This window comes from Leiobunum rupestre, chromosome 2 (assembly GCF_980474605.1).
Source record: "Leiobunum rupestre chromosome 2, qqLeiRupe1.1.hap1, whole genome shotgun sequence".
Lineage (NCBI taxonomy): Eukaryota > Metazoa > Arthropoda > Arachnida > Opiliones > Sclerosomatidae > Leiobunum > Leiobunum rupestre.
Window position 1 is genome coordinate 88,513,507 of NC_143385.1, and position 27,844 is coordinate 88,541,350.

At 35.8% G+C, this 27,844-nt stretch overlaps 2 protein-coding genes and 2 long non-coding RNA genes across 7 annotated transcripts; 2 read left to right on the top strand and 2 right to left on the bottom strand.

Moving 5' to 3' along the window:
- Window positions 1–398: 398 nt before the first annotated feature.
- On the bottom strand, window positions 399–16,210 carry LOC149960278 (uncharacterized). 3 transcript variants are annotated; one of them, XM_090166643.1, is made up of 3 exons: window positions 16,091–16,210; window positions 15,657–15,756; window positions 399–3,735 (listed from the first exon to the last, which is right to left on the bottom strand). In XM_090166643.1, the coding sequence occupies exon 3, from the start codon at window positions 3,725–3,727 to the stop codon at window positions 554–556; it is 3,174 nt and encodes a 1,057-aa protein (XP_090022769.1). In that variant the 5' UTR covers window positions 3,728–3,735; window positions 15,657–15,756; window positions 16,091–16,210; the 3' UTR covers window positions 399–553. The 3 variants fall into 3 exon arrangements, 2 of the variants coding, with proteins under 2 accessions (XP_090022769.1, XP_090022768.1); XR_016478607.1 differs by lacking the exon at window positions 399–3,735 and adding an exon at window positions 15,426–15,497; XM_090166642.1 differs by lacking the exon at window positions 15,657–15,756.
- A 1,720-nt stretch (window positions 16,211–17,930) lies between these two features.
- On the bottom strand, window positions 17,931–19,894 carry LOC149960279 (uncharacterized). Its single transcript, XM_090165215.1, has 2 exons — window positions 19,807–19,894; window positions 17,931–19,425 (listed from the first exon to the last, which is right to left on the bottom strand). The coding sequence occupies exon 2, from the start codon at window positions 19,421–19,423 to the stop codon at window positions 18,293–18,295; it is 1,131 nt and encodes a 376-aa protein (XP_090021341.1). The 5' UTR covers window positions 19,424–19,425; window positions 19,807–19,894; the 3' UTR covers window positions 17,931–18,292.
- Window positions 19,676–22,706, top strand: LOC149960280 (uncharacterized). Of its 2 annotated transcripts, none has more exons than XR_016478421.1 (4): window positions 19,676–20,133; window positions 20,238–20,509; window positions 20,580–20,713; window positions 21,565–22,706. It is a non-coding gene; the product is annotated as an uncharacterized LOC149960280 (long non-coding RNA). The 2 variants fall into 2 exon arrangements; XR_016478422.1 differs by having other exon boundaries at window positions 20,583–20,713.
- Window positions 22,707–22,985: 279 nt separating this feature from the next.
- On the top strand, window positions 22,986–27,478 carry LOC149960281 (uncharacterized). Its single transcript, XR_016478423.1, has 4 exons — window positions 22,986–23,090; window positions 23,159–24,796; window positions 26,265–26,500; window positions 27,224–27,478. It is a non-coding gene; the product is annotated as an uncharacterized LOC149960281 (long non-coding RNA).
- The last annotated feature ends 366 nt before the right edge of the window (window positions 27,479–27,844 follow it).

Sequence of the window (27,844 nt, forward strand, 5' to 3'; positions counted from 1 at the left end):
TTTCCTTAATTTCTAAAATAAAATAAAATCCCAACTTGTGGCACTGGGTGAAAACTCGGAACAACTCCTTCTGCGTTGAGTTTGCAAGTCATCTCCCCACTGGTTAAAGGAGTTTCCCCTTTCCATAAAAACTTGTTGAGGTTAACGGTAATAGTAAGTGTAGGGAGCTGTTGGCTTGATCGCGTGGAATGCAGGGCTGGCCACCACCCTCCTACGCATTGTAACCCGGCCACCTGAATTAATGGCCTTAAAAGTCGCTTGCTGACTTAGGCCTAAGGTGGTGCCTTGGGTATTAGCCTAGCCTAGCCTAGCTGAACTACAAGCTCCCATGCAATACATTTATAAAAAAAAAGTAAAAATTAAAGAACAATGAAAAAATATTTAATCACATGAGAGAAAACAGAACTAGCATGTAAAAAATTAATTATAATATTTTTTAAAATAACGTAGCATTAGTTTTAAATTAAAACACATTCAATTAGAGTAGAGAAAGCAAAAGTAATAAAATTATCTTTCAATTTTCGTTATACAATGTTTTTACTTTTGGACGTATTTACGCGAAAAAAACAGGGGTGGAATTTCTGGATTCCTTGGCCGAAAATTGTTTCTTAAGTTGCTTGAAAATATTTTTCTTCTTCTTCTTCATACTAATGGTTGCTAATGTGTTTCGGTCAAAGGCCGTCACGTTGTGCTCGTTAGACGTCGCTGCCTTCATTGTCGCCTCGATTTTCCTAATGTTGGGGCCGTACAACTTCAAACTGTACAGGGATTTCACAGTCTGCGCGATGTCCTGCGGCTCTAGCTTCACCGAAGAAGAAGAGGAGGCGCCGTGCTGGATGGAATCTTCGAGAATCTGAATCTGCGCCAGATACTCCCTTTTCAGGTTTTTGAAATGCTCGATGTTTCGTTGTTTGTCGTCCAAATGGCTGCTTTTCATTTTCTCTACTTCAATGAGGTAATTGATGTATTCCTCGATGGTATCGTTGTACGGCGCGATGGCGTTCTTCTTCAAGAATTGCGCAAACATCGCGCAAGTTTTTGTAATCGCTTCTTGTTCGGCTTCCAGTTCTGTCCTGCGTTTCTGACATTCTTCGATAACCTTTTGCGTCGCTTTAAACATAGACTCCTTGTTGTTCATATCGTACTTCACGTTCGTGTCTATTTTGTTCACCGTTTTCTTTTCCAATTCGTAGTAAATGTGCATATGAGTTCTCCAACTGCAATGACATAACCGACAGTTTTGCTTCTTGTTCATGGCCCAACAATGCAGCAGTTCCGAACAGTTGACGACTTCCGCCGAGACATTTCTTAAATAGCAAGGATTGTGACAGACTGTGGCGTAATCGACCATATTAATCCCTCCGACATTGACGACATTGACGCATTTCTCGTTCGTGCAAACTGTACGAGGTTGGTCGAACTTCTTAATGTCGAAATCCAAAGTTGGAACGTACAGTTTGTCGTGGAGATTGGAGATATCCTGAGTAGCTCTTTGCAAATTGATTTCTTGTTCTTCCAGTAAAATGATATTTTGCTGTATATTTTGCGAGATGTCGGCTAAAGGCTTGGACAAGGATAAAATCAGAGAACGCGATTGACTAAGAGAGATAGTATCTTTAACAGCGTGTGGCTTAAGACTGGTGGCGTAATTCAACAGTCTCTTGGATTCAACGGATGACTTCTCCCAACTCGTTTGAAAATCCCTTCGATGGTCTTCGTTGAATATTATACCATTTCGAATAGCTACCAGGAATCTGAATGCTTCGTTATCAAAACAGAACATATTAGCTAAGGTCAACGGAATATCAACGAAAGGCTCGCTGTCTCGAATTCCAATGAGTAATTCCCTCAACACGGGGAGAGTATCGCCTGGATAGTAAAAGGTACCGCGGGTACTTGTAAATATAAATAAGATATTTTCACTAGCGCTCTTATGCAGCTGACACAACAGACTTTTGATGCAAAACTGGAACACGGTACTCAATCTGGAATGATTTGGTTTTATAAGCACGCAGATAGCGTGTATTTGTTGGAAGTTTGATATGAAGGAAAGTATATTTTCGAAGTTTTTGGAGTCGTAGTCGATTCCTCTGACGTCGCCTATCCCGGGGGTGTCTATCAGTTGAAGTAAGGTGTCTTCGTTCTTGATAACGTACGATTTGCAAGATTGAGTCGCTGACTGCCCAGTCTCGCAGCATTCGTTGCTGTCTTCTCCAAACGTCACAAGCTTTTGCTGCATGGTGTTATCAACTACTGTAAATGACGTGGGAATCAGCGCCATTAAGTCGCCATCTGACGCCTCCTCCAGCGAAGAATACGAAAAATAATTCGCAAATGCGTTGATGAACGTCGATTTCCCAACTCCAGTTTCTCCTAGAAACAGCATGTTAATTTCTTCAATTTCTTTTAATTCGCTGAAGTAAAGTTTGAGCTCTTTTCCCAGTAACGCTTTGAACTTAGGCCCGTGGTTTTCCTCGTTGCATCGAAAAGTAATCTTCTCTTGGACGTTTGATTTTCCGCAAAAGCAATAGAGAAAGCCGTCGAAACCGTAAATAAAATCTTCGAAACAATCAGCGCATGACCATCTTTTCGTTTCGGACGATCCACGAAAAACCTTGAGGTTTTCTTTGGGATCTGGGCTTTTGTAACAGGGGCAAGTTATTTCGAGAAAAGCCTTCTTTCTAGGAAGGTTAAACTCTTCGTTAACTTTGGTTGTTTTAACTAAACACAACCCCTGAAACTTTTCGAAATCGACGTACAAATCTTCGTTGATCAACGTTCCGTTTTGATATTGTCTAATCTGTATTTGAAAATTGTCTTTCATCGTTGTTTCGTACCTTTGAATGACGTAGAAATCGTACGTATCTTCCATCTCCATTTGCGGAGTTCCAGGATGGTTGTAGGTTTCGATGAGGTTCGAGAAGAAAGATACTCTTTTTTTGAAATACGATTGTTGCTCGGGGGTTATCGCGGAATTTGGAAGTTCAACTTCCAAAACGAGACATTTCTTGGCTTCGAAAACGCTCAAGGGCATGCCAATTCCCACTTCGATTTGTTTGAACTGGGCTCCGCAAGTTGCCAGGCGCAAGAGGTCTTCATTCGGTGGAATGTCCTTTACCCTCCTCGGCGATTCTTCCTTGTTTGTTTGGGCACCGGATTGTGCTAAATCATTCGCTAAGACGTCGTCGCAAACCAGTTTGCCCTTCACGAATCTCTTAATTGCGACGTCGTCCTCGATTTTAGAGGCGTCCAAAGGTGACGTCGCTTCTAGTTCAACCAGGTAAAAAACGGTGCTTAAATTGGCGTTGGCGAAGTCGTCTTTGCTCGCCTCTTTGTCCGAGACTAATTGAAATAAATGCAAAAGGTTTTTCAGCCATCGTTTGCTGCTCGAGTCTCTACATCGATCGTGGAAATACAAAGCGTAGCATTCAACGTGTGGAAATAACGTTTCGTTTTCCAAATTCGTGGCGTAATTAATTCCTTTCCTTTTCATTTCGGTGATCCACAGACGCTTGTCGGACTTCTTCGGGATATTCGGCTTTGGCTTCACCTTCGGGTGCTCGCGCCATGGAACTGGTTTAGCCTCTGCAGAATTCTCGAAAGATTTTATTATCAACGTGAAATCAGTCATACGCTCGTCAATTACGGACTGCCGGTGTCCAACGCCATTGTCTGTCACGTTGACCTCTTGGTTATCGATATTTTCATTTACAGCTTCGTTTGACATTTTTCAACCTGTTGAAGAAAGGAAATTGTACTGCTTGATGTTTTATTTATATTTCAAGTACGATTATGTAACTAAGAAGTATTGGCATTAGGAAAATGAATGGGGATTTCAACAGCACCGTGACAAATCACTGTGGTATACAAGTATTACCGTAAGGTAATTTCCCTTTAGAATTAATAAGCGTAGGGCACATACTACTTCTGGTTTGTGACGTTCTCTCCGCAGTTATTCCATGGAGGTTCGAATTATCTTCGTACCATGAGTCAAACAATTGTAATGATATTTTGCTTGTTATAAAATAAACCCATTTGAATGTCAAATATGAATATTATAAGGTTCCGAAAGTATATATTTTTTTAAATTACAAACGTTTTGAGATTTTGGTCTAAGCCATTAGGGGCAGCCATGAAATATCTTGAAATTTTAAAGCTAGCTCGAAAAACCTTCCTTAAAATGTATTTATAATCAAAAGTGTTATAGTCCAAGAGCCCATTACAAAATAAGCATGTGATAAGGTACACGATGGGTCAAGGATTTTTTTAATTGGGTTAGTGATTTGTAACAAAGAACTGTTGGTCTTACGGGTCAAAGTGGTGGCTTTCCGGAAATACGAAATACGTGACGTCACTTCCGGGGACCTTGAAAATTGATATGACCTGATATTGGTATCATTCGATTGGTCTCAACATGCGCTTACCAAGCATCGCTAAATTAACCTTCAAATCTGAACCAAGAGGCGTATAAGATTAAAAAACTAATTTCGAGCCCCTCCCAAATTTACATGTATAAGACAAAATTACTTTTTTAGTCTTATACGCCGTTTGGTTCAGATTTGAAGGTTAATTTAGCGATATTTGGTAAGAGCACGTTGAGACCAATCGAATGATACCAAAATCAGGTCATATCAATTTTCAAGGTCACCGGAAGTGACGCCACGTGGTTCGTATTTCCGGAAAGCTCCCACTTTGACCCGTAAGACAAACAGTTCTTCGTTACAAATCACTAACCTAATTAAAAATACCTTGACCCATCGTGTACCTTATCACGTGTTTATTTTGTCATGGGCTCATGGACTATTAGGTTTTGTTTAATAAAATCGGTAACTTTAGACAAAGTAACACTTTATTTTGAGTTTGAAATTATACACAGTTATAAAGTGAATTAGGGTAGTACATTACGTCGCGCTCGAGTGTCGCTTAGTCTTTTTTCCTCGTGAAGGTTTGGAAATCTGATCACGTGATCAAGCTTCAATTACCAACACGGTTGGACATAATAATATTTTTTTAGTAGTCAACCTGACTAGTGAGCCTCCCACTTTAATTTATTTTAATAGTCACTGACTAGTTGGGGTATAAAAACAAGAACGACAGCCAAAATTTTGCTTTAAACGTCAGAATTAAAATAGGAATTTTTAATCACTTGATTTTGGCCTATCATAATTTTTTTTAGATAAAATGGGATTGATGAATGATGAATTTATGATACGCCATATTCGCCATTATTTATAAATATTTAGGTTAATTTTTCACTAGTCAAATTGATTTGTGAGCCCCCTGATTTCTAGAAGTCAGAACATTTATTTTAGTAGTCAAATGCCGTGACTAGTGCCTTATGTCCAACCCTGATTACCAATATGGAGATAGTAGTGCCATCTAAACTTTAAAATAGCAACTACATTTAAAATAATATAAATCCCTGACAAAAGTCAAGGTTGCTAGAGACGCTAATATAGGTGTGCTCGCGCAGCCCTTTTTGAAGCCTTCAAATAAGAGACGAGATGAAAGTGACCGGGTCTGACGACGTCGTCACTAAAACATTCGATTAGCGCCTCAGGCGTAATAAAGAATGCTAAAAAATATATCAAAAATACATTGCTTGGGTACGGCAAAAGTCAGAGCAAATATAGTCCGAGGACATAAAACAACTTCTTAAAATCGTGACGTTGGTGACAGACCCTTGAAACATAAAGGCTAAAAAATTTTATCATTTCAAATCAAGCGTGAGCCCCCCTTGGACAAAAGTTACTTCCCTAACTTCGTTACATTGTAATTATTATCAAAAGTAACTTTCTTACATTGTGATTACAATCAAAAAAGTAACTTAATTACTTTATAATTAAAATTAAAAGTAACTTAATTACTTTATAATTAAAATTAAAAGTAACTTATCTTCATCGTAATTATAATTAAAAGTAACTTATCTTCATTGTAATTATAAATAAAGTAACTTCTCTTCATTGTAATTATAAATAAAAGTAACTTTCTTACTTTATAATTAATATAATAAGTTCTTTAATTATAATCCATTAATATAATAAGTTATTTAAATATAATTCATTAATATTACAAGTAATTTAATAAGAATGCATTTATTTAATAAGTTATTTAGTTATTTAATAAGAATGCATTTATTAAATCAGTTATTTAGTTATTTAATAAGAATGCATTTATTAAATCAGTTATTTAGTTATTTAATAAGAATGCATTTATTAAATCAGTTATTTAGTTATTTAATAAGAATGCATTTATTTGATCAGTTATTTAGATATAATTGGTAATGTTTTTTAAATTAGTTAATTTATAAATTATTAAATAAATAACAGAAATGCTATTTAAAATTGCTCGATTTTTTAAATAAAAATGTCAATTTTAAATCAAAAGGATTTAAATCAGACAACCCTTGAAATGTTATTATTAACTATACATTTTGTATATAGAAAATAGAAACCCAGAAATATAGAAAAATAAATTAAGGATTATATTGGAATTATTTATAATATTTGTAATAAAGTTCTATATATAAATATTGCTACTTTAGTTCCAAAATTGTAAATGATTAAAGTTTTAAAATATAGTATTGGGGAATGTTTTTTTTAAAGTCAAATCGATAACTTTGAAACTATATGGGGACTATTTATATTATTTTTTTATAAATGAAGCTTGAAATTTTCTTGAAAAACGCCAAAAATCCAAATCCATTTAATTAAAGTTACCTGGTTTAAGAACCAAGGTAGCGTTTGTAACAAATAATTCCTATAAATAAATAATTTCCCCTTTAAATTAAATAATTTAACCTTTTATTAATCCTATATTCGTGTTGGTCAATCTACTGTATTTATTAGGTTTGTATATAAATATTTCGAACTTGTTAATACGGAAATTGGCAGCATACCTGACTTTTCTAGTTTAGGAAAAGTAATTTTCAATTGGCTGATTTATTAAATCTTCAGGTGGTAGCTAGCTTTCGAGGGGGTAGTTACTTAACCCAGCAAACCCAAGTTAGTCCCACGGATATCCACTAGATATCCAGTTTGGACATTTTGGATATCCGTATTATATCCAAAAACCTGCAGATTACGCCCAAGGGACGTACTAAAACCATCCAAATGTCCCAGGTTTCTACGTCCGTGAGACGTCCACCTACCCTGGTAAAAGACGTCCAGTGGATACCAAATGTATGAAATCTGTACATATTAAGGTATGCTTAAGGACGTCCAATGGATATGCCTGAGATGTCCACTGGACCTGGAAAATGACGTCCAATGGATATCAAATGGATGAAAACTGTACCCAAATATGTACTTAAGGACGTCCAATGGATATGCCTGAGACGTCCACTGGACCTGGAAAAGGACGCCCAATGGATATCAAATGGATGAAAACTGTACCTAAATATGTACTTAAGGACGTCCAATGGATATGCCTGAGACGTCCACTGGACCTGGAAAAGGACGTCCAATGGATATCAAATGGATGAAAACTGTACCCAAATATGTACTTAAGGACGTCCAATGGATATGCCTGAGACGTCCACTGGACCTGGAAAAGGACGTCCAATGGATATCAAATGGATGAAAAACTGTATACCTAAATATGTAGGAAAAAACATAGGTGACGTGTTGCAACGTCACAGTGTCATGTCCCTATTGGGTAATGGGTTTTACAGACAAATGCCCAAGCCCGACATAGTTAAAACCGGTCCAAACCCAAGCCCACCCAATATGCAACTTTAAAAACCCGCCCATTTCCGGCCCGAAAACATTTGTCCCCAACCAGCCTAATCCAGTTTAACCGGATGCTCGACTCACCTCTAATTACATGTATTGATCAGCCCCTCGTCTCTAACTAGCAATTCATGGGATATATTGAAATCTGAAGCGCCCCTCATAACGAGGTGCACATAGGCGCGCTCGTTCTTCGCCTAATAGCTAAAGAAGCCTCTGGGCATATCTGTTATAGAATATAATTGTTTAATACAAAAATTATAACACTAAATTCTAGAATTTAAAACCCCTTTAAGGCAAATATTGAAGCAATATTAAATGTGTAGATAAAAATAATATTTAAAGTATTAAATTGTTATTATAAGGGTTTTTGTGTTAATCTTCCTATATAATCGCATTATTTTAAGACAGGGATAGCCAACCCGCGGAAAAAACGCATCTGTCGTCTGTGGAACTTCGGGAGACTCGTTTGCGCGGATTTTCAAGTTATGATGATATTTCATGAGAAAAATATAACTGTCAAGTTCTTGAGGTAATTTAAACCTTCAAAGTAAGAAAAAAGCCATTAAATAATCGACATTTTTCTACCCCCCCTTGAAATTGTGAAGGGGCGCCAAATTGTTTTGAAAGGGGTGCTAAAAACCTGTCGATGAATGGGGTGCCTAATTCAACATTCAATTTTGTACCCCCCTTAATCCAAAACGTTCCTACGTGCCTGATAATTACTTCAAAATATCTATTGAGCAGTTAGATATGGTTTCAAAGTTTTTTTTATAGGTTTCAATTATCTTTTTAAATATATCTCAAGCATTTGACAAATATTTTTCTCTGAAAAATAGCACAATGACTTAAAAATACGCAACAACAAACCAGTTTCTCGACTTTCCTGAGTTAAAGCAGACAACAGATGCGTTTTTTCCCCGTTTCTCCATCGGCCCATGATTAAGCCTAATTTCCGCCGATAGGGAATAAAATGGAATAACAGCGCGAAATCTACAATGCGGTTGGAAGTAGCAAAATAATAAATAATTTAAATTACATTATTTGGATTTACGTAATATGTCGTGAAGAACACCTTCTACCTTAGATCCACACTTAATAAATGTTTAATTATTAACAATATGCTTTCAAATAATAGAAATTCCCGCAAAAAGAAATGATGTAGAACCACGAGGCACGATGTCACTTAACCCTTGACTCCTTCTAGCAGACAACGTATCGACTTTGTTACTATTACAAGAGGGCTGTACAAAGGGGATCATTTTCTTCTTTAATTTTCGGTAGAAGACGTAAGGGCTAGTAGCAATAATCTGTCCCAGCTGCTTGAATTATTGTAACATAATATTTTTAATAAATATTTTTTTTAAAAGTAATCTAAACCAAAATTAAATTGGCGTTGCACATTAATTTAGAATTAATTATTAATTTGCATACGCGTGCAAATGTAAATCCTGACATTTCAAAACTTACATCTCCTGGACATCCTACATACGTCATTCACATTTCGATGTAATCCGGCATTTTGGACATAAAAGGATGTTGTCCTAACGTCCATCAAATCATAGAAATCTCATAGGTAACTAGAATGCTGCCGCCTACGGCCGAGCTTGACGCCAGTTCGCCTTGAACCTTCAGCCAATGAGAGGCCGTAGAGTGGTTCCGCCAAGGAGGATAATAATCCTCCTTGGTTCCGTTACTATAGCGGGAGATAAGTGACGCCATTCTCTCCGGTGACATTAAATTCTTGGCAGAACCGCTCTTTGAGCTCTGATTGGCTGAGATCTGGCGTCGTCTGCCACGGCGTTTGGGCCATTTGCCAGTTACACGGCAGCATTCTAGTTACCTATGAGATTTCTATGCATCAAATTCACCGATATTTAGATCTAAAATGGACATCCAGGAGATGTCCTAATTTGTTAGCGATATTTTGTATGTAATATGAATATAACTTTAAATGTATTATTTTTGTCACATCCCAACGACATTTTAAGGATATTCATTTGGGCTTGGACATATAATGGTGACTTTGAGACATTCACAGGACGTGAAGTATACGTTCTACGGTAGAATTTATCCTTTTAAACACTACATGCATTCAAATAAAAGAAATTGCCGCGAAAAGAAAATATATACGTCGAACCATACCTCATACATCTGAGCTCCTTCTAGCACGCGCGCGCGGTGTTAACTGCTAGTAATAAAAAGAATTAGGCAGACCAAATGTGATCGTTTTCTTCTTAATTTTCCGGAAGACGATCGACGTAAGCGCTACCAGTAATCGGGCTTAAATAATTTAAAAAGTAATCTAAACCAAAATTAAAGTTGTGGCGCACATTAATTTAAAGTGTTAATTAATAATTTGTAAATGTCAGTCCTGACATTTACAAATGTACAGCTCTTGGACATAGACGTCATTCACAGTTCCATGAAATCCGGCATTCTGGACATCTAGTGGATGTTCTCCGAACATCCATCAAATTAATCGATATTTTAGATCTAAGAATGTACATCCAGGATATGTCCGAAATGTTTAGGAATATCTTTGATTTATAATGGACATCCGGGAGATGTCCCAAATGTTTAGCGATATTTTGAATCTAAAAATGTAAAATCCAGGATATGTCCCAAATGTTTAGCGATATTTTGGATCTGTAAAGGGCATCCAGGAGATGTCCCAAATGTTTAGCGATATTTTGAATCTAAAAATGTACATCCAGGATATTTCCCAAATGTTTAGCGATATTTGGGATCTGTAAAGGGCATCCAGGAAATGTCCCAAATGTTTAGCGATATTTTGGATCTATAAATGGACATCCAGGAGATGTCCCAAATGTTTAGCGATATTTTAGATCTAAAAATGTACATCCAGGATGCCCATTATAGATCCAAAATATCGCTTACCAATTTCGACATCTCCTGGATGTCCTTTACAGATCCAAAATATCGCTAAATATTTTGGATCTGTAAAGGACATCCAGGAGATGTCCAAATTGGTAAGCGATATTTTGGATGTACTTTAGATATTAATTCTAAAATATATTATTTTTGTCACGTCCCAACGACATTGTCTGGATATCCGTTTGGACTTGGACGTATAATGCACTTTGAGACATTCGTAGGACGTCCCAGGGACCACTTGTGTTTGCTGGGAAGTAATCAGGTGTATATATCATAGGTTATCACGGGAATTCACTTAAAAAATCACAGAAAATCCCCGAAAGATTGTGAATAGTCACTGCAAATCAACCAAATATTATGAGCAATCACCGATTATTTTACGAAAATCAGTAATCAGGTGTACAAAATATTTACGCGTGATTACCCCCCTCGGGCATCGTCACTAACCACTACCAAAGACTAGTAACATCTCAATAGCTGTCATTTCTTAGCCAGCTAATTATTTATATGCACAATAACAAGCGAGGGGTTAAATTCTGTACACCGATTACAGCGAGTAGAGCCTTTGGTAGTGCTAAATCTGTAATGGATTACGTAATCACTTTAGTACAGTCGAAGCTACAGGCTTGTACATCGATTACGGATGGTGGTCAGCCCCTCGATAACAAGACACACTATCATTTAAAAGAAATAGACGGTAAAATAGATACCAACGCTTTCCTCTGAAGTTTTGCAAGTTCGAGGTAGGAAAAAGGAGAACGTTTCATGCCACCCTCACCTCTTGGTATGTTCAATCTTGGATTAATAATGTACATTATTAATCCAAGGTTCAATAGACCCCGATGAATTGTAGGAATTTGTAGCAGCCTGGCGGGGGTCTTGGCCTCCTTTAGAGCATACGGATTTACAAGCCACCTTCAAATAATTTCTGGGTGCGCCACTGCACTGATGTTTTATTTCAATTAATAATTTACCTTTCAATTTACCGTGAATAAGTAGAAACGCAGGATAAGTAGAAACGCATGATAAATAATAAACAAATGTGATCAGGAACAGACACATTTTTAGATGGCTTTCTCAACTGCGAATCAGGTTGAAAAGTTTGAAAAACTAAGGCATGTCAGGGAACTATTTTTTGACCAACCAAATAGTAAAAAAAGACTGAAGGAAACGAAAAGAAAACCAGTTTTTTAAAGCGAATAATCTGATCTTGGTCAATTTTATAGTCCTCCACTTCTAGCGGCTCCTGGTGGGGACTATTAATCCCCAAATTAATTTACTTTTATGACATTAAAAATAAAATATGCTATAGAAACATTTATTTTAAATAAATTGCATAACTATATTTTGTTAATTTAATTATTTATTAATTTAAATTTCCTAGATGGCTCTCGCGTGCAAGAATGATAAAAGCGGTGGAGGGGGGGGGGAGAGGTGAAAAGTGCCTATTATCCAACCTTAAACTAGAATTATCTTGTTGAAGCAAAGCGAAATAAGGCAATTTCTGATATTTGTAATCTAATTTGTAGGAGCTTAAATTAAGAATTATTTAATTAGTTTTTTTGTAATGCGATGAAGCCCATTATTTTGCAGTTAGTTCATTAAATGTTTTGATGACTGGTCTCTGTCTCAGATAGAAGATGAAGTTTTCTTTTAATATAGATGTTCGAGAAGTAACAATATGTATAACATTTTCTATTTAGGAAAATAATAATATTTTAAATAGGCGTGTAAATAGTTTACTTAAGACATCTTTTTCGACGCATATATCGCCTGAAAAATTATATTTGCTATATTCCCCATACGAGAAGCGATGATAGATATCAGAATTTCAGAAAACAAATATTATAAAATTATATTTTCTTAAAAAATCGGAGGCCCTTTTTCCAAAATTTGGAGGCCCCTGAAGTAGGCACAAATATTTTCAACGTAGGCACGCCTAGGATGTGCCTACTTGCGCCTACTGCTGGCGGCGCCACGTTTCCCCGAAGTGACTGGTTTCCCGAATACGCGGTTTCCCGAATAGGCGGTTTCCAACAATAACGCTCTGGAACCTTGGACGAATAATTATTCGTCCAGGCTGCAACTTTCCGAGGATTTCGCCACGACGAGCAACATCCAAATATTATCATTTAAAAGTATATCCTTTTCCTCAGTTAAAAACAAAGGTGTCGCATGTTGTATCAAAGATAATATAGCAGGGGCGTAGGAACGTTCTAGAAGTTGGAATAATTTAACAAAAATAATTACTTTAATATTTTCACTAACAAGGAGACGACCCGAGGTGATAATCACGGATTTTGTTCAAACTCGGGTATAATGTACACCTCTATGTATCTTGAAAAACCTGCAAAGGAAAAGTTGCGACGGGCTTTCGTTTTGCCATGGCAACCGAAAACGTTTTTGACAACATCATTTGGAAATTTTTCCATTGGAAATAACATGGGAATCTGAAGGATTTTAATTTAAAAAATTTAAATAAATTTAAAATTTCAAAAACCGGAAAAATACATTAAAATTGATTAAAAAAATTAAGTTTCATCAAGTTTAAATGCATTTTTGGTCAATTTGATCAAAATGAGTAAAAAATTACCAAATTGAGTAAAAATGGAAAACATTTAAAAAAAATCATAAAATGGGCAATTATTTGAAAAATATTTACAATCTTACGTAAAACAGCAAAATTGATCAAATTGATCAAAAAATGAAAATTATGATCAAAATTTATAACATTTTATAAAAACAGATTAAGCTTGATTATTTATTGAAAATCGAATAAAAATTGATAAATTTAATTTATTTGATCAAATCTTGACCTATTTTGATCAATGTGATCAAAATTGGTTAAAGTAATTCAGAATGAGTTAAATGAATAAATATAAGAGAAAATAAAGAAAATGATATAATTGTCGAACAAATATCTAATTTTATTTAAAACAAATTTAATTTAAAACAATTATAAAATAGTTTAAATATGATAAAATTTGATCAAAATTGATAAAAATTTATTAAATTTGAATAATTACCTAATATTGGGTAAAAATATTTTTTAATTTAATATATTTGATCAAATCATAACGAACTTTGATAAATTTCATCAAAATCGGCAAAGTTTAATCAAATAAATTAAATTTATCAATTTTTATAAAATGAGAAAAGGAAATGGGTAAAAAGTGCTATAATAATTAAAAATTTCTCAAATTTCATTTAAATTTGGTTTTTGTTTTTCAAAAATGATAAAATCGGCCAAATTTCACCAACTTAGAACCGGTTTTTATAGTTTTGATCAAAATTGATCAGAACAGGTTAAAAACGAATAAAAATAATAAAAATAGAAAAATATTAGTGAAAATAAACAAAAGGATATAATTATCGGACAAATATTTAAAATTCATAAAATAGGTTAAATCTCATCAATTTCGATTATATTTTTTAATTTTTTTATCAAATTGATAAAAATTTAATAAAACTTGAATAATTACTTTATATTAGTTAAACATATTTATGAATTTAATATATTTGACCAAATCACAATTAGTCGACGTTTTTATATAATTATTACGACAAACATCAAAATTAGTAATATATCGGTATTATGATAAATATATGAATATGAATATAAATATTAATATCAATATTTAATTAAACACGAATAATTAAATGTATTTATGTATTTAATTCTATATTTAAATAATTATATGTATTTAAATATTTAATTCTATATTTAAATAATTATATGTATTTAATGTTAATATTTTCTAAATTGAAATCAAATAAAGACGAACCTCCAATAGGTGCAGACAAAGCCCCTAGGACAATTTTTACCTTTTTGATCAATTTTAATCAAAATAATAAAAATTTAAAATTTTATAATTTTTTAAAAATGTTTATTCATTTAACTCATTCTGAATTACTTTTAACTAATTTTGATCACATTGATCAAAATAGGTCAAGATTTGATCAAATAAATTAAATTTATCCATTTTTACCCGATTATCAATAAATAATCAAGCTTAATCTGTTTTTATAAAATGTTATAAATTTTGATCAAAATTTTAATTTTTGGATCAATTTGATCAATTTTGAAAAATATTGCTGTTTTACGTAAGATTGTAAATATTTTTATCACTTTTTTTTAAATGTTTTCCATTTTTACTCAATTTGGTAATTTTTTACTCATTTTGATCAAATTGACCAAAAATGCATTTAAACTTGATGAAATTTAATTTTTTTAATCAATTTTAATGTATTTTTCCGGTTTTTGAAATTTTAAAATTTTTTAAATTTTTTAAATTAAAATCCTTCAGATTCCCATGTTATTTCCAATGGAAATAACGTTTTCGGTTGCCATGGCAAAACCAAGAATGTATTGAAGTGACTAAGAATATTGGACTACAGGATTCTGATTCCCATCCTCGCAGCCTTTGTAGCTTAAATTCGTCTGCTTTCCCATTCAAGTTTGCTATATGGTATAACCTTGAATGCAGACGAATTTTCTCCACAAACGCTGTGAGGATGGTACCAACGGTTAATGCTATGCTCAAATATTCTTAGTAACTTCAATACATTCTTGGCAAAACGAAAGCCCGTCGAAACTTTCCTTTGCAGGTTTTTCAAGTTACATAGAGGTGTACATTATACCCGAGTTTGAACAAAATCGGTGATTATCACCTCGGGTCGTCTCCTTGTAAGATACGTGGTATCTATACTCTCCATCTTTTCAGCAACGCTTTTAATTAGAAATTTATAAAAAAAAAACTATCTTCAATAACATTGAGATTAGAGTTAAGTAAAGTTTCTTCGTTCTTAAAAATTCTTCCTCTGTTACGTCTACCTTGCTCCTCTTAGAATTATTCTTCTGTTTTTGAACTATTTTAAAGTTTAGTTGGTAACTAATTATTACTAGATTATAGAAAAAAAATTGTGGTTAAACCAAATAAAAATTTTGCCTTTCTTTTCAACTTCTAAAATATTTCAGAAAAAGGCTTAGCCACAACATTTTATCTTTCTTAATAAATTACTAATTACCTTCACTTTTACAGGTGTTTTTATGCTCTTGGCAAACAATCGACTTTAAAAATATTTCATCTTCCATTTCAAGTTTTTAACGTTATCAAAAACGTGGTGACTAGAAAAAACATTCCGATTAGCGTCCTAATTAGCTCGCGTTATGTTGTCGGTCAAGGTCAAATAGGAAAAAAATAAAAATATAGTTCCAAATTCCCCTCAATGGTGGCAGCAAAAAAATACGTCATATTTTCCCCTCCAGAAACCCCTTCTCTCCTCCAAGCGTTACTTTGATTCTAAAAATTTGCAACAGCTCTCGGAGAGTTCTCAGATAATGCTTTATATGGTCATTAGCAAAACCGACTATCGTTAAAAATTATTTCCATACTTATGCTAATTTAGTTACTTGTGCCTTTACGTACGGTACTCTTTTAATTTAAAAATGATCAACTTACCGAAATGTATTGTGTTAGGTGCGCCGCGCCGGCGAAATTTCCCGACGTTAAAATCAAGTCGAACGGAGAACCATCGTAAAATGGGACTCTACCTCACGAGAGAGACGATAACGTTCGACGAAAATCTTCCTCGTTATCAGTACACAGGAAGCGAATTCAAAACTAAAACTTCCAGCCGTTTCCTGTTGCGTAACGAATAGTAAATGTTATATTATCTTATCTTTTGGGCACTTTACCGGCCGATGATGTTATATATGTTTCCAATGACTTCCATATCCCGTGCTTCAGTTATTTTACCCAGAACTGTAAATAAAACTTAAAATTTTTATTTTTATTTTACATTGGCAACGTAATAGCTCTTTCTATAAAGTAGCTTGGCCTCATTGTTTTAATGTAGATGTTGTTGTCTCTTACTTTTACAAGTCTACGAGCGCGTTCTTGAGGAATATACGATTTTTCTAGAACGCCTGCTAGTCGCGCGCGCTATGACTAAACCGGCAGAAAGGGTTGAAGATTACACAGGCAAAGGCGGAGGGGCGTGGTTTAAATGAAATTGAAAGGTGGTGCTTGTAGTGCCGGATTAAGGACTAGGCCTACCAGGCACAGGCCAAGGTATTTTCTCAACCTTTAATAGTATCATATGTAATAATGACTCCTAACAGATGAATCTTTGATCTTTTTCCACAAAAATAACGCCTACATACATAGGATTTTCCCTAATTTATTTTAGAATAATTTATTTTGTACGTTGTTGTCTGGCTATGCAGACTACTACGTTTAAATGTGAACGAGGCTTGTCTAATGGAATATTTCATGTTTTCTAAAAAAAACCTGAAGAAAATGCGTATCAATATATATTTTATTACCAAATTAATTTTCCAATAGTAGGATCGTTTATATATAAAGTTCATATAAAATTAGATATTATTCAAGCAACGCTATACAAACTGTAACAAATTCAGACTCCAAATCTCTTAAAACAAAATTGAATTTTCAGTACACCAGTATCGTAAGTAGTAAGGTGTATGAAATTAATTCGGAATGCAGATGTTGCAATTTGGTCGTTTTACTTTTTTAGGCACTTTATAAAGTAATTTTAGAAAATTGCTTATTACTTTCGATAGATTAAATTTCACGTGACGTTGAACTGCACCGGCAATTAAACTTTTTATTATTTAAAAACTCTAAAGTTTAAAAATGTTTGTAGAAAATATGAAAATAATATTACGAGAACGGTTTTAGGATTTGGGTTCACCCCCAATTGGGCTTTCAAGAATAATTTATTCAGCGACCAATGCCTATAGTTAACTTATACCTGTTTCAGATTGACGAACGAAAATAAGGTAATCTGGGTCGTATGAATTCACCTTGTCATCCCACCATGCGTCGGCGGATCTCAATGAAATTTTGGGAGCTTATTTGGCAGATTTTTAGTTTAAAATAGTAATAATGGTACCGACAAGCATTCAGGGTCCCGGAGGAAAATGAAAATAGCTTACCCGCTTTTTTAAGTGGTTCTTATGAAAATCTCCGATTAATCTGATGATGTGCTCAGAATATTGCAATTTGGTTTTGGTCTTACATAATAAAGTGTTTAATATTTTGTAGAGGGTCCCAAACTATGGCACAATTATGGTCCAACTTTAATTTGTTTTTGCAGTTTTCGAATATCTATCAATTGATAAGTTTGGTCTTTGGTAAAAGACGTGTATAAAATTGCTATTTTTTCATTTGAAATCAATTATGTAAAATGTGTAGCTTTAAAAATTTAATTTACCAGAAAATAAACAGATATCACTTGACAGATGTCTTCAGGTATTCGAAAAATGCGAAAATGAAATTTTGAAACGTTGGACTTCTTGGCCTTATGCGTCATAATTTGTACCACTCGCGAAATATTAAATGCTTTATTACGTAGGACCAAAACAAGATTACAAACAGATTCCTCGAATTTTACTTCACAAAGTGAGATATTTTCATGAGAATCTCTTATAACGTTTTTCAATTATTTTCATTTTGTCCGATGCCTTACCGCTCTTGACAAGGGTTTGCTTCAATATATTTTCAAAAATTAAATTTTTAATATTTTTGACCTAAAAATCTGTCAATTTTAGTTTTATAATCATAGAAACAAGCGCTACAGCTGTAAGATAATCGGGTATTTGTAAATTCAGATATTTCTTCGTTAGTACAATCAAGTGGTTACTGCTTGGAAAGTTCTGAAATTTTGTCTACAAACGTATTAATAACTAGCGTCTTAACTTTGTACTCTATTTTCTTTCGACAAACTGGGCAGATCCCGCCGCTTTGACTAGTGTTTCCCCACGTACAAATACATTGGTTGCAAAACGTGTGAGAACAATCGAGCGTCACCGCTTCACGGAACACTTCGGTGCAAATGGGGCAAAACAGCTCCGCCATCAAGGCTTCTTCCTTTTCTTTCTGTCGACTTCGCAGTATGCTCACTTCGAGTTGGCAAGCCTCCTTGACTTCGCTTAAATTCGATTGTGTCGTGGCTTCCATTTCTTGGAGACGACTCGTTGACAGCGACAGTTCTATCGCTTTGTCGTTGAGCAGCTGGTAGGCCTGTCTGCGTTCGCTAATGGCGGTATCCCCGGATCGCTTTAACTCTTCAATTTTCTTTCTCAGGATTTCGTTTCTCATAGTCAGGTCGTTATGTTTCAATTCGTACCCTTTGACTAGTCTTGCGCTGTCGTCTAGTTCGTTTCGTAACTTATTTTCATATTGTAGCTCCAAACTTTTACACTTTTCCTGGTAATCTTGCTCCAAATTTTCAAATCTTTTCTCGTACTCGCGCTCCAAATTTTGAAATTGGTTCTGAAAAATCCAACGATCCGAATTTCTTTCCACGATATGCCTCTCGATTCTTCTTCGGTTTATGGCGCGGAAGTCTTCCAAAGAGTTATCGGTGTTTTTATTGGCCTCTTCTTTAAAACCTTCGAATTCTCTTTTTAAGTTTTCGTATTTTTCGACTAAAGGGATCTGAAGTTTATTCTGGTCGATAGCCTCCTCTAGTTGCTCTTTAAGAAGACTATTTGCCCCAATCAAATTGGAATGTTCTTTTTTCAGAGTTTCTAAATCACGCGATTTTTCGGACAGTTCAAACAGTAATAAGTCTAATCGTTCGTTAATATTTGGAGAACCAAAGGCGTCATTAATTTCACTTTTGATCATTTCATTGGTCTCGTTGGAGCTATCATTAACTTCCTCGCTTTCTTGAACAGGGAGGTTCTCCTCCACAACATCTAAACTGCCGGTGATAATGTTCCATACGTTAGTGAGAAAAGATGGATCTGGATGTTTAGAAGTCATTTCTAAAAAAAAGGAATTATACAATTTAAGATATTGGAATACTAATAAATAAATTCTAAAAATTAAACCTAAGTAACGCAAGCAAAAAAAATTATTTAATATATTTTTCACTAATATAAAATTTTATCGCCTTATAAAGCAATGTTTCGCTTTAGTAGCGTCCAAGCCACATATATTTACTTAATTCGCGTATCCTGCCACACTAACAAATCCTACGCTATGGCATCTTTCACGAAAACTTTGTGTATTAAATGGAAACGCCTCACAAAAGAGCCAGTCGGTCGGGAAAACCATCTCCTTGGTAAAATCATCCAAATTATGTACAAACTTGTCTCCCAGATTAAAACAATCATATAAAGATTGATTCTAAAAAAGTAACTTACCGAAATTTCAAATATTATTTTCCATAAGACAAATCTGTTCCATCTGCCAATGTGATACTACCAAGTTATTTAAGTAACGGTTCGGAAATGATGAATAACAACAGAAAGAAAAAAATTATAATAGAACCGAATACGCGATGATAAAATTAAATTCACAAACTAAATCTTCCTGAAAGTTAATATATCCTTTTCTATAAGCTAAATCTGTTCCATCTGCCAGTATCGTACTATAAAATTTGAATTTCTCGATTTGTAAAGGAGAATGATAACAGAAGTGAAAATAAAATAGTAAAACCGGGTACGCGATAGAAAAAAACTTATAGATTGGTAAACGTTTTATATCTTTGGTCAATATTTGTAATGTCTGTACTAAAGCAACTTCGATCCATAACCACACGCAATATAATTATTATTATTATTATTTTTGAAAGGGGTGGAAATCCGCGCACTTCGACCATTGTGCAACCCCCAACCTCTGACTTTAAGTAAAAAGTCCTATTTCCGACACAAAGCTAAGTATCCGCTTGGACGGGATGTTGAAGAAGTCATGCGTCTCCAACCGGTGCATATCGAGATGCTCAAACCTTTGAGCTGAATACAAAGATTGTGAGATGCCGTTTCCCCTTCAGCTAGATAAGCGCTACAAATTGGGTCATCACTGACTCCAATAAGATTTAAGTATCTTTTAAATTGGCAATGGCCTGTAAGTAGGCCAGTTACCAATCTTATATTAGTCTTAGAGAGTGAAAGTAACTCTTTTGTTCTCTGCCTAGAAGGACCTGGGATAAACTCTTTCGCCTGCCTTTGACCATCCATCTCAAGCCAGAGCTTGAGTTGACGATCCAACATATAATTATAGACTAGGCTGCGTCAGCTTTTTCGTTCCGGTGATGCCCTTTATGACCAGGTATCCAATAAAGTTGAACTTTATTGTGCGTCCCAAGAAAAAAAAGAGATGAAAACAGCTAAGAATCAGTTTAGAAGTGATACTATATTAAGAACATTAAGAGCGGCCTGACTATCAGAATAGATTTTGATAACCGTCCCACTATGCTTCTTCTTCAGACAATAGTCAGCACAGAAGCAAATAGCAGCGATTGCTGCTTGGAAAACGGTAGCGTGTAAAAACCATAGCTATTATTACGGCAGTACATCCCCGCGCCTGTACCAGAATTGGTCTTAGACCAATCGGTAAACCAGACCACCTCACATCTGGTACAGAGGAAAATATTAGACCAATCCGTGCGGCTTCGGAAGTTAACCTCAAAAGGCTTACTAAAGTTTAATTTAGCAGCCGAAATGTCAGATCCCATCTTAAGTACCGGTAGCTGACTAGAAATATCTCGGTAGAACTTGGTGTGGCTATTTTTCCAATTATTAGTCTTCCACCACCCATTTTGTTTAAGCCTATAGTCACCAAAAGCAGCAGGTTCTTCTATAAAAAGATGGGGCGGTTCTCATAGCTCCTGTAATGCCAACACAAGCTAGCCTCTGTAAGGTGCGCAGTTTAGACGGCACGGTTTTTAAAGTAACCCTTGGCCACCAGACCACAGCTTCATAAGACAGAATGGGTCTGATGATCATAGTATACAGCCAGTATACAAATCTGGGACTAAGGTCCCAGGATTTACTGATTGTACTCTTAATTCTCCAAAATAACATTTTGCCCTTCTTGATAAAATAGTCAAGATGTGGTTTCCATGTTAATTTTCCGTCAAGGAAGACACCGAGATTTTTCAACTCTGTGCTTTCCACTAGGTTTGCTCCAAATAAAGAAATACCGTTAAACGATCCCTGGACTGATGTCAGAGCTCTCCTCATTACATCCTTAACTGTCTTTGGGAATTTCACAGTGACAATGATGGCAATATCATCGGCGTAAGCCGCGTAACCGAATCAGTGACATCCCCCCTAATCAGCCTCCGTGTGAGCTAATCCACCAGGCACCACAACAGGTGAGAGAACGACTTTGGTATGTAGGTCGCTGTCCTTCAATACTGATAACCGCGCGCCCCCAAGAACCTGTTCATTCTGGTCGAACGCACTTCTCAACCAATCTGCTATAAGTTCATCCTTACAAAGGTAGAGAACAGGCCCTCCACTCAGCTCGAAGTTGAAGAAGCGAGGTAGTGGGTCACCCGCAGGTATCCCGTCTATTCGCTCCAGAACCCCACGCTGAATAGTGGCCATCTCTTCTACCGAGATTACATTGACTGAAAAGCCATCTTAGACAATTGCCATCTTTAGTGAGACCTAAGCCTTGGTTTATTTTGTACGTACTTAATTCAAAAGTGAGTAATTAAATCAATCAAATTTAGTTAATTAACTCTATTGATCTTAATATTTATTAAGACGCTCGAAAACCAAACACCCCACTACATGCGGTTCTGCTTATGTTTCCAGCTATTCAAATAAATCACGAATTGTTGCGGGAAAGACTTCAATCGCTGATATTAATGATAACAAGAACGTATATATGTATAAGAACGTTGAAGAAAAGGCATCGCTTGGGTCATGATTTAATCGGTTTCAGAATAGCTCCGCCCTTAATTCCGCGTGCAGCGCGTGCTTGAACTAGAAATGGTTTTAACCATAGACATAATAAAGAAATAGACACCTTACGCGGAGTTTGATTTGCCAAAAATATACGGGAGCGATAACTAGCAGACAACCGGTATTTGTTCCGTATTCCTGTGGTACCACGTTTAAGCGACGCCTGTCGATTAGGCGAGAAAATACAAAATCATCACGTGACACGTCACATATGTTCGTGTTTGTAATCTTTTAGGTACTCTGACGTGATTCGCGAATTTTTTGGCTGTGAGAATTTAAAATAAGGTAAATTTTTATTATAATTTTTAAATAAGTCAATTAATTCTTTCAAAACCCAAATAAAAAGCAGCAGATGATCTTATAATTAAAAACAAAAAATTCTAATTGCGAAATGATATTTTGTCAAAGGCTTAAGTAACTATCCGGTTTGTTGTGGTTATGGCTTGTTATGGGAATATTCTGAGATTCTAAATTGTAAACAAAAGTAAATGGAATTTTGATGAAAAGGATGATTCTACCTTGGATTAATAATGATTCTACTAAAGGTATGTAGCTATTGTCCTTGAAATAAAATTAGCTTTGACAATTTAAGTCTGATGGCTTGACCCTTCATTTCTAGATTTTTGTCCTTCGCTAATTTGTGGAGTCTGAGCTTGCAATATAAATTAATAACTTTCTTAATGATGATGTTCGATTCCAACTTCAGGATCAAACATGTTCGTGGTGATCTGGTAAGATGTCCATGCCAACAATAGTTCGTAATACAGCAAGTTCTAGCAAGACTACATTTCTTTTATAGAGATAGGAATATCTCTTCATAACAACTAAACAAAATTGGCTAAAAACCAAGGAGATCTTACTCAAATTATAATAACATAATTAAACCTACACGAAATGATCCTTGGTCAAAATTTAAAGGTGAGAAGTTAGCATCACCGGTTTTTTCTATTTCACTTTCAACTGGATGTAATTTCTTTAAATTAAATAAAAAAATTATTTAGACTTTTGTTACTTGTTTTAATTCTATGGAAACCAAACCAGAGTTGGAATGGCTTTTGGTGTGACCCACCTTTTGCCATTTACAATTTGTATATCCCGTTCTAAAAAGTGATCATTACAAATTAAATCATGATTTGAATGTGTCGCGATTTACAGCAATTGTCCATTGAGAAAGTATTGTAGGTTTCGTTATAAAAAGATTTTAAATAAGTTATCGCTCCCGTATTTACCCCCCGTAGAATCTTGGGTCTATTTCTTTATTATGTCTATGGTTTTAACCTTTAGCGCGCTCCGCACGCGTTTTTTTGGGCGGAGTTATTCTGTAACCGATTGCATCATGGCACCAGGCGCCAATTTGATCGTTCAACGTTCTTATACATATATACGTTCTTGATGAAAATAATAATCAGCTAGACTAATACCCAAGGCACCACCTTAGGCCTAAGTCATCAAGCGACTTTTAAAGCCATTAATTCAGGGGGCCGGAGTAGGAGGGTGGTGGCAAGCCCTTCATGCCACGCGAGCCAACAGCTCCCTACAAACTTTTACCGTTAACTTCAACAAGTTTTTATGGAAGAGGAAACACCTTACAACAGTGGGAGAGAACTTTCTAACTCTAAGCAGAATGAGTTGTTCCTCTTACTGCGAGGTGAAAGTGCTAAGCACTCTGCCACCCCATTTTTATAGCCGTATTTGCGTGAAGGTTGACGGTGCTTTTAGATTTCTTATTACCTATAAGCGCATGAAAATGGAGAAAGATTAACTTTACCATAAATATTTTAGACATGATATTACAATGAGACGGTGGATAAAGGCCCACTGCTAAGGGCCAACATTTCTGCCAAACTTTCGATTCGAGTTTGCAAAAGACGGTACATTTTCGTTCACGCACTCCAAGAACAGGTGTGGATAATGTGTATCAGATTTGTAGCCCGGTGTACCGCAAACAGAGTGCACACCACCACAGATCCTCATCATTATGCCCTACGCCAGCGAAGCGTCCACAGCCGGACAGGTGACAGAACCCCTCACTTCGCACACAGCAGTGGGAATAAGAGCGGATGCTATAGCAACTCCAGCCGACTCACTACCTTCGTAGGTAGAGAGCCATACCCTTCAGAAAGAGCTCCTAAAGGGGAACAACGGGCACACAGCGGCGCAAGTAACCCGGCACAGCTGGCACCAGACACCCGGTGTTGCCCCAAATGGCCCGGAAACAGGACCGCGCCCCTCATACGCAGACCCGCCGTCCCACAGCAGGCTACCCAGTCCTCCGAGGCAGCTAGTTTGCCTGGACCCTCTCGGTTAGCCTGAGTTGAAGCCCAGTTTCCAGCCCATACCTAACCGAAGTCGGAGGTGGAGATAGGACCATTTGATCAGAGCTAACATCTCCCAGTGCGACGGACCCCGACTCCCCGGTAAAGCCACCAGCTATTGTGTAAGAAAATTATCAGATTTAAATATTTTGAGTTATATATTATCCGCAATAACCATCCTACCAAAACGTTTGTGTGGCCGGTGCGCTGTGGAAATTTTGCCTCCATTCGCACGGAACAACGGCCCCAATGTTTTGCAAAAATTTTAGTTCTTGTGAATAGGGCTTATTAACGCCAAACGTGCTAGCCCAAACATTTTATTGTGTAATAGTAGTTTTTTCAAATAATTTCGCCGTTATTATACACAAGCAAAAACGCTTTCTAGATTAATTAGAATACCAACCTTATTTAAATTATATTTATCCTATTTTCCTTTAGGTACTCCAATAAGGTTAATAAATGTATTTTAAGTGGCTTTGTGAAAGTCATCATATTGGAATTTTGAGACATCTAGCTTGTACGATTTTAATACTTAAATTCATCGCTTTAAAAAGAAATTAATGAGCCCAATACGTATAAAACATAATAATATTAATCAGCTAGGCTAATACCCAAGGCACCACCCTAGGCCCAAATCATCTAGCGAGTTTTATCGCCTTTATCCCAGGCGGGCGGGTTACAATGCGTAGGAGGGTGGTGGCAAGCCCTTCATGCCACGCCAGACAACACTTACTATTACCGTTAACCTCTACAAGTGTTTAGGGAAAGGGGAAACTGAAGAACCCCTGGAAAAACCCCTTTAACCAGTTAAGAAAGAAATTGCAAAAGTCTACGCAGGAGCTGTTCCGAGTTTTAACCCAATGTCACAAACCCACATTTGACGTTTTAGTGTCCTACTTAATATGTAATACTTAAATACACAATCACACTTATTGAATTTACTTTCGACGAGATTTGTATTACCCTTGACGTTACGAAAATAAGGGTCCCTCGCCCTTGTCGGACTGCAGGGACGTCATTTAACGATTTTTTAGGAGGGGGCAGAACTTGAGCTCTCGAAAACTGTTTTTTTTATGGGGCAAAAACGGGTCAAATTTAATTAGTTTTAGATTTTTAATCGAAATAGGTATTGCATAATTGCTAGGGATTTTCAGGATAATAGACAGAACAAAAGATCCGATATCGGTTGGTATTAGAAAAATTTGTGAACTTTTTTAACTCTTAAAAACTCAGAGGGGGTCCAATGCCCCCCTTGTCCCACCCAAATGACGTCCCTGTCGGACTCTCTCTGTACGAATTTCGAGATAAAGAAGCGATTCAAAGAAAATTATAAGAAGACTTTCAGTAAATCCACAGAAAGACTGCTATAATGTAAAACGACCGTGATGCAGTCAGGGATAACTAGAAGAAAACTATAAATTCACATCGATGTGTTCTTCACATTTACTGGACTGTCTATGTAGTAAATTCGGGATAACGAAGGCAATTTTAAAAAAACTATTAGTATTGTTATTTCTTCAATATATTTATTTCGCTAAAACCAACATAGGAAAACAATGATAATAGATATCAGTACTATTTTCCTCCTAGAGCGGTGCCTGCGACTCCACTCAGGAGAGATGGCATCGGCATTGGAGGAAAGTCTCCTGCGTTCGATGGACATCCGGTTAGACCCATTATCAGCTGATCCACTAAAGCCAAAATTGCCTGAACTGTAGGGCTTCTGTAATAAAATGTCCGAAACCAATCGCAAAAGAAATGCATTTAAATATGTCTCTGAAACTATTGTGTTTTTAATGGTTTGTGAATACGGCTACCGAAATAAGGTAACAAAAGTTAGTTATTCTAGGGTTGTAGAGAGATGGTTCGATCACTTAAATTTTTTATTTGACGAAATATTTTTCTACCACGGAAGGCGCTACTGACGCTACGTAGCCCCTCCAGATATTTTGTGGATCTTACCTCATTACACTGGAGAACCTAAGGAAAGGGAACACTACCAAGTTTTCGTGTCCATCGATCTCGGTTCTTTATGATCTCCAAATTAATTAATTGTCACTTTGTTATAAGCTCATTAACAATTTTTTTTTGAAAATTGCAAACAATCTAAGCAAACCTAAACTAATTAATAGGCAGAAGGCAAAACTACGGTCAGTTATATTCCTTTATCAATTCTAGTACAAATTTGGTATTTCAGTTCAAATAAATTTTTGAGAAACTAAAATTTAGCTAATTAATTATAAATATTAAAAAAGTAAGTTTCTTTAAAATTCGCACGTTTAGAAACGAAACAGAAATTGAAGCGATCGCAGTTAGCTTGTAAAATTTAAATTTCCCGCTATCTCCTATAAATTAGGCTGCACCTCAGTACTTCCATGAATTGGGGGAACGCCCATAAGTATCTGAAGGGGCTACACAGTGTCGGGACCGCCATTTATTTACCACTTTTTCTTTAGCCAAACTCTCCAAGGTAGAATTTCTAAGTGATCGAACCATCTTTCTACAACCCTGGTTATTCTCATTTGTTAATAAAAAACTTACGTTCCCAGAAGATTTCCTAGAGTTTGTTGCAGTGGGCCGTTAATCTGTCTTACCAATTCATTGACCTCTGGAACGACTCCCATTGGATTTTCTGGGCACGGAACCACAATAGCTCCTGTACAATTAGCAGGGCAGGGACCAGGGTTGGGACCAGAACTTCTCTTCTGAATATGGTTTTCACTCGCAGCTAAAGCTAGACAAAACATGATTAATATATTAATGTTATATTTGATTTTAACAGAATTAAATTAATTCTAACGTAAGTTTATAATTCTTTTTTCGTATTAAAGTGTAAGTTATCTATGTTCCACGGGTTAAATATTTATTGAGAGCCACTTCTTGAATGACCACACCTTCAGACTAAGTTATTAGTGTCTTTGCCTTGACGTCATAGTGAGCTCGTGCAGGGTTCATCGGTGGGTGATTATTTGTCTTTGTGTTGACTATTTTTATCACATGAGGTCTATTCTACGTAACTCCACACATAGCTTTCAGTACTTATATCAACTGGCATTATAATTAACTTATGGTACTTAGTATTTCTCTTTTCTGATCGTAGATGGCGGGTCAGTCACCACGGTTGCGCAGGCCGTTTTAAAATAATCCAAAGAGATGGTCCCCAGAGGTCA